The sequence below is a fragment of the Camelus dromedarius genome, chromosome 17 (genome assembly GCF_036321535.1).
Source record: "Camelus dromedarius isolate mCamDro1 chromosome 17, mCamDro1.pat, whole genome shotgun sequence".
Lineage (NCBI taxonomy): Eukaryota > Metazoa > Chordata > Mammalia > Artiodactyla > Camelidae > Camelus > Camelus dromedarius.
In genome coordinates this window covers 35,455,448-35,471,102 of record NC_087452.1, presented here as the reverse complement: position 1 = coordinate 35,471,102, position 15,655 = coordinate 35,455,448, and the positions used below count along the sequence as shown (strand labels likewise).

The 15,655-nt window shown below is 35.8% G+C and overlaps 1 protein-coding gene across 6 annotated transcripts in view; it reads right to left on the bottom strand.

The window, feature by feature from the left end:
• Positions 1–15,655, bottom strand: part of SETD2 (SET domain containing 2, histone lysine methyltransferase) — a 114,494-nt gene that overhangs the window by 71,500 nt on the left and 27,339 nt on the right. For 5 of the 6 annotated variants that reach the window (XR_010384864.1, XR_004142419.2, XR_004142420.2 and 2 more), the window contains 4 exons: positions 15,569–15,584; positions 9,754–14,114; positions 7,149–7,280; positions 4,840–4,968 (listed from right to left, as the gene is read on the bottom strand). Coding sequence is in view for 3 of the 6 variants with exons in the window: in XM_031470192.2 (XP_031326052.2) it covers positions 4,840–4,968; positions 7,149–7,280; positions 9,754–14,114; positions 15,569–15,584 (4,638 nt within the window). In the remaining 3 variants the exon portion in view is untranslated. Of the gene's footprint in view, positions 1–4,839; positions 4,969–7,148; positions 7,281–9,753; positions 14,115–15,568; positions 15,628–15,655 lie in introns of those variants that run through there. The other variant, XM_064496606.1, reaches the window with a different exon arrangement.

The window sequence follows — 15,655 nt, the reverse complement described above, 5'->3', positions numbered from 1 at the left end:
TGGTTTTGTTTTCATTGTCATTTGTCTCAAGGTATTTTTAAATTTCTTCTTTGATTTACCATTGATTCATTGATGCTTTTGGAAGCATTTTGTTTAGCCTCTATGCAAGCAATTTTTTCTCATTTTCCTTTCTATGGTTGATTTCTAGTTTCATTCTGTTTGGTCAGAAAAGATACTTGAAATAATTTCTATCCTCTTAAATTTGTTGAGACTTGTCTTGTGTTCAGGTATGTGATCTATCCTAGGAAATGTTCCAAGTGCGCTTGAAAAGATGTTCTGTTGTGTCATTTAAGATCTCTGTTGCCTGACTGATTTTCTGTCTGAAAGATATGTCCACCGATGTTAATCGAGTGTTAGTCTCCTAATACAAAAACTACTACAGCCGAAAATGAATTCAACAGGGTAGCAGGTACAAACTTAAGACACAGAAATCTGTTGCATTTCTTTACACTAACAGTGAAATATCAGAAAAGGAAAGTAAAAAAAAAAAAAAAAAAAAAAAATCCCTTTTAAAATCGTATCCAAAACAAAACAACTTAGGAATAAACCTGACCAAGGAGATGAAAGACTTACATGCTGAGAACTATAAAACATTGATTAATGAAACTGAAGATGATTCAAAGAAATGGAAAGAAACGCCACACTCTTGGATCAGAATAATATTGTTTAAATGGCCATACTACCCAAAGCAATCTACAGATTTAATGTGATCCCTATCAAATTATCTAGGACATTTTTCACAGAAATAGAACAAATAATCTGAAAATATACATGGAATCACAAAAGACCCAGAATTTCCAAAGCAATACTGAAGAAAAAGAATGAAGCTGGAGGAATAACCCACCCAGATTTCAAACAATACTACAAAGCTACAGTAATTAAAACAGCACAGTATTGGCACAAAAACAGACATATAGCTCAATGGACAGAGCACCCAGAAATAAACCCACACACCTATGGTCAATTAACCTTCAACAAAGGAAGCAAGAACATACAATGGAGAAAAGACAGTCTCTTAGACAAGTAGTGTTGGGAAAGCTGGACAGTCCCATGTAAATCAATGAAGTCAGAACACTCCCTCACACCATACACAAAAATAAACTCAAAATGGCTTAAAGACTTAAACATAAGACAGGGCACATAAATCTAGAAGAGAAAATAGGCAAAACATTCTGACATAAATCGCATCAATTTTGTCCTAGGTCAGTCTACCAAGGCAACAGAAATAGAAGCAAAAACAAACATATGAGGCCTAATTAAACTTAAAAGCTTTTACACAGCAAAGGAAACCATAAACAAAACGAGAAGACAACCTACAGACTGAGAGAAAATATTTGCAAACAATGCCACTGACAAGGGCTTAACTTTCAGAATATATAAATAGCTCATACAACTTAATAACAAAAAACCACAACCCAATCAAAAAACAAGCAGAAGACCTAAACAGACATTTCTCCAATGAAGACATACAGATGGCTCACAAGCACATGAAAAGATGCTCAATAGCACTAATTATCAGAAAAATGCAAATCAAAACTACAATAAAGTATCACTTCACACTGATCAGAATGGCCATCATTAAAAAGTCCACAAATGATAAATAATAGAGAAGGTGTGGAGAAAAGGGAACCCACCTACACTGTTGGTAGGAATGTAATTTGGTATAGCCACTATGGAAAAAAGTATGGAGATTCCTTAAAAAACTAAAAACAGACTTACCATATGATCCAGCAATGCCACTCTTGGCATATATCTGGAGAAAACTCTCATTCGAAAAGATACATGTACCCCTATGTTCACAGCAGCACTATTTACAAAGGCCAAGACACGGAAGCAACCTAAATGTTCATCAACAGATGATATGGATAAAGAAGTTGTGGTACGTACACACACACACACACTGAAATACTACTCAGCCAAAAAAAATGAAAAGATGCCATCTGCGCAATCTGCATGGACTTGGAGATTATCATAGTAAGTGAAAGTCAGAAAGAGACAAATATATAATATCATTTATATGTGGAATCTAAAAAAAAATGACACAAATGAACTTATTTACAAAAACAGACTCACAGACACAGAAAATAAACTTATGGTTACCAAAGGGGAAGGGATAAATTAGGAGTTTGGGATTTGCAGATACAAACTACTATATATAAAATAGATACTAACAACAAGGTCCCATTGTATATAGCACACAGGGAACTATTTTCAGTATCTTGTAACAACTTATAATGAAAAAGAATATGAAAAAGAATGTATAACTGAATCACTGTGCTATATACCAGGAACATACACAACATTGTAAATCAACTATATGTCAATAAAAAATTTAAAAACAGAATGGATAATGATAAATATTGAAAAACAACAACAAAAAAAAGAACAAAACAAAAACACCCAGAACATCAAAATGGCTTGCAATGACTAAAGGCCCTGAAAGTAAAGGCAAAGAATCTAACAATTCTTAGTTATCTTTTTCTAAGTCTGAAATTTTTCCCAGAAATGAGTTCTCATCACAAAACTTCTTAAAGCCTGTTAAAGGTAACAGGGTTCCACTGTGGCAGGCAGAAGGCCAGAAGGAGACTGAAATTATCACTAACACTGCAAAGCTAGATAGCTATAGCTATGGAAAGTTTAGGGGTTAAAGGTAATGCCTCCAACTCCCTTTAAAAATTTATCAACAAGATGGATTGATGGATGGACAAAGAGTTGGATAGATGACAAATACATAACAAAGCAAACAGAGCAAAATGGTAACAACTTTAGAACCTAAGTGGTGGTTATATGGGCATGAACTGTTCAATTCTTTCAACTTTTCAATGTTTTCAGAAAACATTATGGGGAAAAAAAAGAAAAAAAGTTATGGGAAAAAAAGACTTTTTGAAAAGTTGTATTTGCCCAAATGTCCATCAACTGATGAATGGATAAACAAAAGGTGGTATATCCACCCAAAAGAGTATTATTCAGACATAAAAAGTAACAAAGTGCTGATACATGCTATAAAACAGATGAAAACTCAAAAATATGATGCCATGCTGAACTTTGGGCTATATGCCAGCCTGAATCCTTCCTTAGATGGTATTACCATCAGCATATATTAAAGTTATTAAGAGTGGAAGTATGGGAAACATGGAAATATTAAGTCCTGGTATATCTTACCAAAGCAGGGCTCTTTTGTGAGTAGCTGAGGAAAACTAAACAGCTTTAGGAAATTTTAACCTCTGTGTGTACCAGTCACACATTCTCTCCTCCCTTCTCCAATCTCCTTCCCCATAACGTACAAGGACTCCTGAGCCATCAGAGTCTCTGGCGCATATAACAAGAATTTACACTAAATTTGAAGCTATGTGTTTTAGTGCAGGCTCTGCCAAGAGGCAGCATCCAGACATATCACCTACCACTATCTCTGCAAGAGAGGTTTATGTCCAAACTGGATTTCATTAAAAAAAAGGATGGATGGATGGATGGAAGGAAGGAAGGAAGGGAGGGAGGGAAGGAAGGAAGGAGGGAGGGAGGGAGGGAGGGAGGGAGGAATTCTCAAAGAGAAAAGAAAAGCCTGGCTGGCCTGAGGAGAATAAAAGATAGCATTTCTGAAAACCTGTATCTAGACCAGAGTTAGGGATTTTAGAAATGCACTGGACTACCTTGGGAAGTATTGAGTTTGATGTCAATAGTCCTCAAGGGGAGCTCAGTCTATTATTTATTTAAACTATTACATAGGATCCAATGAATTGGATATAGAACATACTGAAATGATTCTGTAAGATACTTGTTTCAAAGAAACAATTTAAAACCAATTGTGAAACAAGATATTTTGATAATACTAGAAAATGGAAATATATGAGGTTCCGACTACCCACTTCCTAATATAATAAAGTATGCTTTTCTCTGGTTGGTTCCCAAAGGATAGAGGAATATGAACACCATTCCCTATTTTGACAATAAAAACAGAATGATTTGGCTGTCAAAATGTATGAGAATTCCTCTCAGAAAACTAAATTACCAGATGGTGGTAATGGTTATTATTACCAGGTTGTTTGTTACCTGTGCTTTGAATCCCCATAATAAACAGACTAAAATCCCTCACTCCACCCAATTACCATCCAAGTATGGCCATATGCTTAGGATTCTGAAAGAGTAGTTCTGCTTACATCACTAGAATCCAGTAAATATTTTATTTTCTTCCTTTATTCCTTTGATGCATTTAAAAAAAATTCTTCATTCATAAACACATGTAATCTGTGTATGTTTAAAGAAAAAGAGCACTCAACTTCATATTACTTAAATATGCTATATGTAAGAAAATTCATGGTTAAAAATGCTGAATATGGTAGAAAATAAACTGAAACTTTTACTGCATTACATATACAAGTTACATGAGTTAGGCAGAAGGCAACATTTATTCATTAAAAAATGTTTACTGATTGTCTGTCAAGTATGCTTTAATTCTCAGCCTTAATATCTTCAAATACTCTCTTCTACTCTTATCCCAACTCAATTTTATATAGACTAATAGATTCTATCCCAACTCCTTTTTATAGAATTTCAAAGGATTCTGGGGGTCTACAGAAAACACCTGGTAATTACTTGGAATTTAAAGTAACATAACTATCAAAGAAGGATGTGTCTACCCAAATGTCACAAGTGAAAAACTGCTCTCTTATATATAGGCAGAAAAGATTTCTTATTAATTTCTGAAAAAACAAACTAGCTACCAAGTGGTTATCCTGCACATAATCATTATTAAACTTGAGTGTAAAAGACAAATTATTTTCCTACAAAGTATCTAACTTCAACAGAACAAATGAAGTGAAAGGTGATTAAAACATAACTTACGAAGGAAGGTCTTTAGCAGCTCTCAAGCCCCAGCCTTTCTTTTCTGTGAGTATGACTTCCACGTCTGCATGCTGTTTTCTCTGAAACCGTCTATTGGAACAATAATCCCCATTTGGACACCGGGAAGAACTGAAATGAAAAATGGAGCAAATTAATTCTTCAAAGCAGCAAAAGAGCCAAAACGTGTTCATAAGAATGTGTTATGTAAATATATCCATATCTTTATGGCATAATCAGCATATGTGTGGTAAACCTCCCAGTGAGCCTTCCTCAATAATTCTTTGCATCATGAAGGGATTCCTTAGACCTGAGTGTCTACTCTATTACTTAAACAGATCATGCCCACAATACAGCTTTGCCATCTGGTCATCAGCCACTCCCTGAGTGTCTCAAGATACATTTCCAGGCTGCAGGTTAAGCTTGCAGTACTCTGACAACTTATTTATTTATTTTCCAACAGTGCACCTTCTCTTAACATTCCACTCTAGTAATCATTAATTTCACCTTCTGAATGTAGCTAACTACTTGATCTCCATTTAAGGGAAATCAAAGTCATCATTAGACCTATCATTGTTCAGAGTGAATACAATATAAAGTGGCAAGACTCTTCTCCCATGGGTCCTGGAATAAAAATAAAATCAAACATTTACTGAATTCTTAATATTCCAAAGCTGACAGATACAAAGGCTTTTAATATTGAGTAAGGCTACAATAGAAATTACCAATTATTTCCAATACATTATTATTTATACCTAAATCAGCAGTAAGTAATAGTTCTACAAATGCCTGAAGAATAGAGGATTCATTTTGGAGTGAAGCAATAAAGAGCCTTCAGGAGGGAGCAGGATTAAAGCAGAATATCTAATGACACATAGGATACAGACAGATAAGGAAAACAAGAGATAAAACAACAGTGGCCACCTGTGTGCAGAAATAGGAATCAAGGCATACTTGAGGAAAGGGGAATAAAACAGCTAAGGATAACTGATAAGAAAGGTGGGTTGCTGGAAGATGAAAAGGCAGGTTGTTGATGTACTGAAGGGCTCTCAATACCAGGCTACATTTTAACCTAATCCTGAGAATTACTAAAAGTTGGAGCATGGGAATAACATGAAAACAGAAATTCTATATTTCATATCTGCTCAGCAAGGTTGGCAGGAAAAGCCAGAAGAATGCAGAGACAAGGCAACAACATGAAATTAGGAGAACAGTGCTGTTATGTTTCCTCTTCTTACATGTTTACATCACCTCTGCTTTTAGTTTACATTAAAAAATACCAAAAATGTTTTCGTTTTCTTTAAGGTACATGGTTTTTTTGTAACACTATAACATAAGCAAAACCAAAACTGAGCTTTAAAAGAAAAGATTTCATTAACACTAAAAATAAGGTACCTATACTGTAAACCACCTTAATATTCTTTCCATGAAAATAAGGATACAATTTTCAATCAGATTGGTTAAAAAAACATATTTTTAATGTAAAGATATTTACTGTTTATATGAAAAACACAGAAGCAAATGTCTATCAAGAGAAGATCAATAACTTTGGGTTAACTATGACCAGAATACATCTTGCAGCCAAGAGAAAAAATTCAGGTAGGTCTAAATGTGTAGCTCTGAATAGGTCTCCAAAACATATTCAGTTAAGAGTGTGTGTTGGGGGAGGGTATAGCTCAAGTGGTAAAGCACATGCTTAGCATGCACAAGGTCCTAGGTTCAATCCCTAGTACCTCTTCTAAAAAATAAATAAACCTAATTAACCCTCCCCCCCAAAAGTAAATAAAAATAAAATAACAAAATAAAAGGTGGGGGGTGAGGGGGAACAAAGTTCCAAAAAGTACATATAGTAAAATTTCATTTCTGTTCATAAAAAGAGGAAATGTCCACCTATGCTGGTATAGGCTCATCTGGAAAGATTACAATTAGACAGACTGAGGTTTAGGAGAGGAAGACATCTTACTTTAAGTACTTTTGAGATGTCTGGATTTTAGCTCATTCTATAGTAAAAGCTAAAAAGTACCAATATCCATCTCTCAGGACATGTATCTTACAAGAGATAAAAGGAGACTGGATAAAAATTAATATTACTATGTTAGTGTTAGGGCTTCTTTACAGAGCACTTACAAAGTGTAACAATGCACAATGCAAAGGAAATTTGTCTCCTTGTAAATGTTATTACACATGGGAGATTTCATTGCTTATAAATACTCACCAACAGGTAGAAGGAGAGAAGTTAAATTTTACTCTTCATTAATAATGCTTTCTAATATTTAGAGACATTTAAAGGCAGAGCATTCTAGTTTACTTACCATTCAATCATGAGGAGACGATTAAGACAATCTTCCCCACATGCTATTTCACCTTGAGCTCTTTCATCTTTAGAAAGAGGTGTACACTCACACTGCATTCGCTTAATATCCCGATGGGATTTATTCTTCTTTCTGTTGGGTAGAAGTTTTATTAAAATTGGTTAAATAAATGCCCTGGCAATGATGTAACATATATTAATCAAATATGTGCTAAATCTCATTAGTTTTACATTTAATAATTCTAGCCAAGTCAATAATTCAAAAGGAAGAAAACATCTAATCACTAACATTTTTGAGACTGAAAACACTATGAACTGTGCTGCAAGATAGGTGAGAGAAACAACCTCAGCCCTAGCAAATGGGAGGATGGGTAAGTTCATGTCTGTCATTTGGATTCAGTCCTTATTTCCTAGTTCTTGTCAGCTAAGCCTCAAATTCTGAGCAATTTCAAGTGTAAATGGTCATATTTGGCTCTGGAGAAAAATAAGAAAACTCATGAGTATCAAACAGTAACACAGCTGATTAATCAAAGTTTAAGAATCAGTACTCATGGATGTACAAATAATAGTTGAGATAGAAGGCTAAAGAAAAGGAGTTGGTTAAAAAAGTCTTTAATTAAGAATTTAGCTTAATCAAATCTTTTAGAGACTCCTTCAGTAACATCACTTTTGTACAAATACTGCTTTGAAAAAACTGAATGATTAAAAAAAGAATGATGTATATATTTTTATAGAATACTATTATTACAGAGGGCTAGACTTTCTCAAGGCAGATTTGGGGGGAGAAGGGAAACTTCAAAATTGACTGGGTTCATGAAAACCTATGCCAGACTCTGCAAAGCAAAAGTGAAAATATGATAATTTACTGGCCTTTCTGTTGAACTCTATTTTTTGATCCTTGGCAAAAAGAAGAAAAAAAATTCAAAGAAGGATAAATAAGATCTCCTCCTTAAGACTATGGAAATATGACTTACTCTCCAACTATCAGACAAGTGAAGATCACAGCTGCTCTAAGTGGCTGTCTTAATCTCCTAACTAATCTGCTTTCACCTTCAACATACGTCCTATCACAGTCCCAGTTTTATAAAGTACCTAAAGAATGTCATGATAGTGTCCACTAAGTTTGAGTAACAAGAATGATTCACCTGGGATCAATTAAGAATATAATTCATTAATGAGTGTAAGAATATGTTGAACCTGAAGAAAAATAACTAAAGATAAGCAAAGTACCTATTGACAAGTACTTAGAAAGCTGTTAACTTTGAAGAATCAGCAGTGGCTATATTTTGTATTGCTCCAGAAGGCCAGATCAGTACTAATGGGCACAGCTTTCTTTCAGGAAGCCTATTTTCAATCGACATAAACATGCTCAGGCTATTTTACAATAATTTGCTTCTTGGTGGCTCCTATAGATGCCCACATTTTAACAGACACTTAAAATGGTGAATATATGTAAATGCTTCCCACTCCAAAAAGGCCCTCTAATGCCTCCCACCAATCAAATCTATTATGTACAGTCTTATATGCATCTGAAACTCACTGCTGAATAAAATCCAGAGGGTTGGGTTGATTAATTTTATTTCTATTCTTTTACAAATATCCTGAAAGTTACACCACTCTACTCACACAGTTCCTAAGGAGTACCACTTAAAATATTCAGTATTCTGAATTTAAACCTAATTTACAACTAGATATAAATCAATGTAATTGTAAGAGGCTCTCTTTATCTAGGAAAAACTTCTGACAGGTCTAACTTTAAAATGAAGTTTTTTACCTTAACCACAGTGAAAAATGTCTTCATTTAAAAATTTTTTGAATGCTTAAAGGGATGGCTGGGTTGATTCTCAAACCAGAAGAGAAATTTCCGAAAGGTGTTAGGTGGTTAGGTTAAATTTTTTTAAGGCATATTTAACATATATTTACATCGGGAAAATCAGAAGATTATCAAAGAGAGGTGAAAGAGGAGACTAAGCAGCTCTCCTCTAGAGGAATATGTTTTCATTATACTATTCCCATTATATCTTGTTTCATGTTGGGGATTTGTGGTAAACCATTTCTTCATTTATTTCTTAAAAATCTGTTATGCTATTGTCAAGTTCAATCTATTAGCAACTGATTTAAAAACATGACAAAAGAAAACTAAGTTCTAATCTAGTTCCAGCTTTATAAAGTACCTAAACATATTTTTCAAAAATGTTCAGTATGAAGTAAAGAAAAAAATCCTTAACCAACATTAACTACTTTTCCTTCTCTAAGAGATTATTTTGCTGGAGAGTTTTGTTTAACTTTCTGTCACAGTTTCATATGTAAAAGAAGTTTAAGAAAAACTGGACTGGTCTAAACTATACTTTTAGAACCAAAGAGGTAATGAGACCAAAAAAAGAATTAGACATTTCCTTCTTAGGGAAAAAAAAAAAAAAATGGGGGAGGGACTCTATGCCATCAAATCTAAACAGGTATATATACTTTTCAGATTTTTAAATTTACATTTTATCACAATTGTATTTCATACAATTGAACTCATATACTCTAAACTTTTGAAAGCCAATTTTTTTCTCCCACAAAAAGAGGTTAAAACTTGACAAGCACATATTAATTTGGCTTACCTTTCTGTTAAATAAACATTTTCTTCAATCAGATCAAAGTAACAAGGCATCTTCCCTTGCTTGGCACATTCCTTCCACCGCTGTGGGTCCCTGAAGTCCTCCATGACGCAGGAAGGCCCAACTAGCGCTGAGCCTAAGGGCACTGCTGCCTCTCCCTGCTCTACTTCCACTCTGACTTTCTTTCTGTCCTGAAGCTCACCATCACTTTCAGAATCACTCTCCAATTCCTGTCTCCTTTTCTTAAGAGGTCCTCTATCTTTCATATCATTTTTTTCTAAGTTTTTCGAAAGATCTTTCTTTTCATTCACAGTTAAAGAGTCCTTAATGGAATTGCTGCTTATTTCAGGTGCTTGAACTGACCCCTTGTCCTTCTGAAGGGATAGAAAAAATTTACTGGCCTGGCTTGAAAAGTGAGATCCTGCATGTTGATCCCAATTCTCCTCCTCTTCACGGTCATCTGTTAAGGAATCTGGTACCTGTCCCTGAATTCGATCATACACAACCCCAGTTCCAGGAGGTCTACCTGCTGATCTTGGATCCCAGTAGCCATTGCCTTGCCAGTAATTACGTGTCCCACTATACTGTTCTGTACTTTGCTGATACTTATGTCCACCACAGGCTCCATAGCTGCTGTCAGGTTGCTGGTATGTGGTAGTAGGCTTTTCTTGTTGAGAGAAGTCCCACCCTAGGTTTCTGAGCTCTTCTGATGAATGGAAACCATCCACTCGAGATATCTCACAAGAGGAAGAAAAACTTAGCTCTGTTTTCCCCAGTCTACTGTCTGGCCTGTTGGAGAAAGTAGTCTGTTGCCGAGACTTATTTGAGACACCTTCAAAATCATCAGAAGAATAAATTGGCAGCTCTTCTTGCTGCCTAGAAGCTATTTTGGCTTTCACTATTTCCTCAAAATTTGGATGACCTAGAAGGTCAGATTTCACATCTGAATGACTCGTACTATCAACCCCATCACTCTGAGGATGAGCAATTTCAGACAGGTGATTATCTATTTGTTTTCGGCTGGGCTGTGTAAAAGAAATTTCTGGATTCTTCTCTGCTCCTTTATGAAGGAAGAACTTCTCAGTTTGAGGACAGGCTTTACTTGCTATACTCTCAAATTTTTCCTCATATGAGTGTCTCCTTGGCTCCAATCTCTCATCTTCCCAGTGGTCAGAATAGTGTCTGTAACTTTGACTGCTCCGAGAAGAACAAGGACTTGTTTCTTCCATGGGCAAAGTAGAATTTTTTGGCACAACCACAACAGATTGAAGACGGTTTCTTGGAATACTGCTATCATCAGAATCTGTATCTTCGGAATCACTTTCATCACCTGAACTTTCCGAAGAACCAGAATAATCTTCATGAACAGTAGACACAATCTCTGAGGCGTGACCACTACTGTCACATTTTAAGGTATATGTTACACTGTCACTGTCCTCCATGGTTAAATTTAAATCGCAAGAAGAAAATACAACTTCTGAATCATCAGAAGTATGTGCATGTCCTCTTCCACCTTCTTCATCTAAAGAGGTTTCTGGTCTTCCTCTTCTAACAGGCAATATGGAATTTCCTTCTTCTTGAGCCTCCTGCACACATTTCCCAGACAACCCATTATTATGCCTGTTTTCCCAGGAAGCAAATCCCCTTCCTGAATCAGGAAGGCCACTACCTACTTCTATTATTGTTTCTTTCTCTGCATGCTTTGAAAACTCTGCGCTTTTACTCTTCAGCACAGCATCCAAAACTGGAGATGTGTTCTCTCCACACTGCAAGAGAGTTAAACTGTCCACTTTTATTCCTGGTGGAAGATTCTGAAGAGATGAAGCAATACATGAGCTCCCTGTAGGTTGATATAAATTATCAAAATGATTAACAGAAGTTGAACTAGTACTACCAACAGTCTCCTGATATTCGCCACATGCAAATTTTGAGTGCTGATCTGTCAGATTTCTATTATCACATATAACTGTTTTCGATTTCAAATGCACATTCATAAAGCTATTTGAAGAAATCTTCGTAACTAAAGGCTCAATATTTTCAGCTTCGGAATGACACAAAGAAGGGCGGTTGTTATTTGAAGTACAGTATATATCTGAATCTTTGGTTTTACAGCAAGAAACTCTCATGTCAACTGGCTCTTTAACTATTGTTTTGGAATAATCTATAGTCCTAACTGGCAAAGACATAAGTTTATCTTGGTGTGGGGACACCAGAAGTTCTGTTTCTCTAAAAGGGCTTTCTGACTTACTATGCTGCATGCAAGTATCAGTCAAGTCTTTTTCTTTACATCTATTAATATTCTGAAATCCATTTGATGAAACCATGCATGCTTTGACCAAAGGGGATACCTCCGATCCAGTCACACTGTCATCAGAAGACATCAAAACAGTGTCAGTTTTAGAAGTGCAAAATGTTGCCAAATCAGATTCTGCCCCAGGAGATCCATTTATATTTAATTCTGTGGGACAATAACTTCTTAATTGATCATTCTTCACTTTACATAAAGAGTTTAAATCCTTAATACTATCATGGCTATCCTGTCCTATAAATTCAGACTTAAAAATAGGCAATTCATCTGACTTTTTATAAGTAGGTGAATCATTTAATCGATTTGATGGAGATGGAGACCCAGTCTTTTCTCTTTCAGGAATTTTACTAATCATTCTTAAATCGCTACCTTTTGAACAAGGAGTCTGTAAACTAAAAGAATGAGACTGTTTGATTTCCTCATTCAGTTCTGTACAACAGAAAGAATTTTTAAATTTATCAGACTTGGATATAGGTTTTGAAGGGGCAGATTTATAACGGGAAACACTGTTATCATGCTTGGAATATGATGATCCCCGTCGGAATCCCAGTTCATTAGGGGGAGAACATCTTTTCACTGCTTCATTTTCTGAAGTCCTTTTGGATTCTCTTTCTAATTTTGAAGAATACTTTCCTCTTCTCTCCATCTCTAAGTAAGAGGACTCAGTTTTACAGTCCCGATCAGATTTAGAATAGGATGATGATGTCCTTAGGTCTCTGTAAGATGAGGAATGAGATGAGGTTCTCCTTGAGTATGTCTTTTTATACTCATCTTCTGAGTCAGAACTCTCTCGTGCCCTGTTATCTGTATACGGCCGAGAATAGCGTGCCCTCTCTCGATAAGGGGAACTCCTATGGTAGCGACGATCAGAGTCGTAATAATGGGATCGTTCTGATCGGGAATAGGATGAACTAGTTCTAGAGCCTCTGTCAGATCTAGAACGAGATCTGCTCCGCCTTCGCTCTCTCTCTGATCTACAGCGAGAAGATATATACCGAGTATCTCTTTCAAGTTTTGAGTAGCTAAAATATTTATCATCTCTCTCTGTTTTAGATCGTGACGATTTCCCTAAATCCTCACTTTTTAAAGGTGCTAAGCTCTTTTTTGAATCTCTTTCTTTTTCAATGCTTGCTGAAAATTTTAAATCATGGGATCTTTGACTTGAAGAAGTCCGTACAGAATCTTCATCAGATTCTGAACCAAGAAAGGTGCCTTCAGATTGTGAGGATTTCTTCTTAGAACCTGTTTTTTTAGAGACCAGATTACTCTTAGAACTATCTGGAACTTCTTCCTTCCCAATATGGGAATCTTCTTTTTGTGAAGGAATATCTGCTTGCTCATTCAAATTTTGACTTACATGTTCTTCTGAACTATTGGATACAGTGTCCTGCTTAGTGTCCACTTCTGAAGATTCTGGTACAATTTTAACTGGTGGTTCCTTCAAGGCTCTAGTGGATACATCTACTGGTGCTGTCATCAGAACTGTTACTGGTGTGTGTGGCAAGGCCACTGGCTCTGTTACTGGTGCTGGTGATGGGGGTGTTGCAGCTTGGGGAGGTGGAGGTGGTGGAGGTGGAGATGAAGGTGGAGAGTCTACAGTTGTTGATTCTGCTATGATTGCTGGTAATGGTACTACGGGAGGAGGTGGAGATGCCACTGCTGTGGTAGTAGTCAACAGTGGCCTGGATGTTACATGAAGCAGATGTTTCTTAAAGTGAATTTTGCCCAATTCTACCCTTGATTTTGGTGGGGAAGATTCTTCTGCAGTAGTTAAGGTATCTCCAATGTCTGTTTTAATTTTAGGTGTTGAGTCTACTTGAAGAGGTACAGCTGGAGAGTTTGGAGTATCATTCTGCTTTTCATTCCCAAGTGCAGCCAGAAACCTGTTCTGCAAAGTTTTCTTTGTAAGGCTGAAGCTGAATGATACCTTCTGTCGTCCCTGTTCCTCCAAATTAACTTTTGTCTTGGTGCCTTTGGGCAAAAACCGACTAGAAGCAACACCTTTGAACATTGGTCCTTTGATGAAACCTGTTTTCTGTACATTTTCAATCTTTGCCTATAAATGAACAAAAAAAGCGGTTATTACTACAATAAAGTTCAGGCTAGCATCACAGTTTAAAATGTCAGGGAAATGAAAAGTCCTTTTTAATGACAAACAGCATGAATTAGACTAAGCTATATGAGCATTTTTAAAAAACTATTATGGAAAGTTTTAAATATACTAAAAAATATAGAGACTAGTATAATAAACCTCTAAGTACTCAGTCCCCATTTCAACAATTACCCATATTTTTCCATTCTTTTTGTCTCTTACATAAAGAATTTTATCCAGTTTTATAACTATTTTGGGGGCAGAATTTTTAACGAGAATATTTTTTAAAATCTGATGTGTATTTCAAGATAATACAAAAGGACATGTGGATAGAGAAAAATAGCTAACATCTACCTCTGTAATGAAAACAGTTAGTTCTTGTGTTCTATCTGAGAAGAAACATCAGAAGTCATTATAACCAGTGGTCTCCTGGCATCACACAGAATCACTTAGGTGCTTGGTAGAAATACAGATCTGTGACAAAACTCCAGGGAATATCAATTCAACAGCTCTAAGGTGAACAAGAAAGTTTATTTTTTGTTTTTTGAAAATAAGCACCTCGGGCAATTCTGATGGACTTCCTAGATTTGGGAAACCACTGCTGCAGAGCAGTGTCCCTTCTCACTCATTTCACAGATAAGGAAACCAAATGAGAAGCAGACCTTTCTGCCTTTCTGGAAATTACTCTGCCCTGGTACACTACTGCTGTGTCTGCCTGAGCCCCACACACCAAGGCCATGCTAATTTATAGTCCGATTCTACTGCAAGTAACAACTACAAAGAATATACCTAAGAAGACTTCTCCCTCCATCATTTGCCAAACCACCAAAGGAAATGGTGAGCTTTAGAAGTTAAAGGCATAACCTAAGTTGTAGAGAGAACATCAGAAAAATCTACACCAACAAACTCAAGCCTAAATTAAAGATGGTACATATGTCATCTACAACATTTTTCTGATTGATGGTCTTCAATCAACTCTGGCTATTTAAAAGAATAGTTTTCCCCTCCAATATGGTAAAATATGAAATCAGTTTTCAAAATTATGTAGTAACCATTTAAGTGGGACAGTAAATGTTTTCACATGCATTATCATACAGCAGTGTGGTCTTCAAATACTTTTTAAGAAAATGAATTCACTTTTCATATTAAACCTTACATGGAAGTTCAATACATAAAAACAGGTAAAAAGCTGTCTCCAAAGTTACCAGCTTCCTTTACCTTGACTAAAGCTCTTGAAGCTCCGAAGTTTAAAAACCACTTTCCTGCCATAAACAACATCCCTAACTGAAATGAGTTACTATAGATCCAAAAACAAAATTAAGCGAAAACTGTTACTTCATTTCACATTTAAAACGACAGCTACCTTTTGAATGTTTTCAATCCCATGATCACTGAATACCCAATTAAATTATACTTACCTCATTTTCTTCTTCTCTATTGCCATCCAGCCAAGGAAGCATGCAAAAGAACAAAAAGAAATCATAAATACTTAAAACTGATTAAAA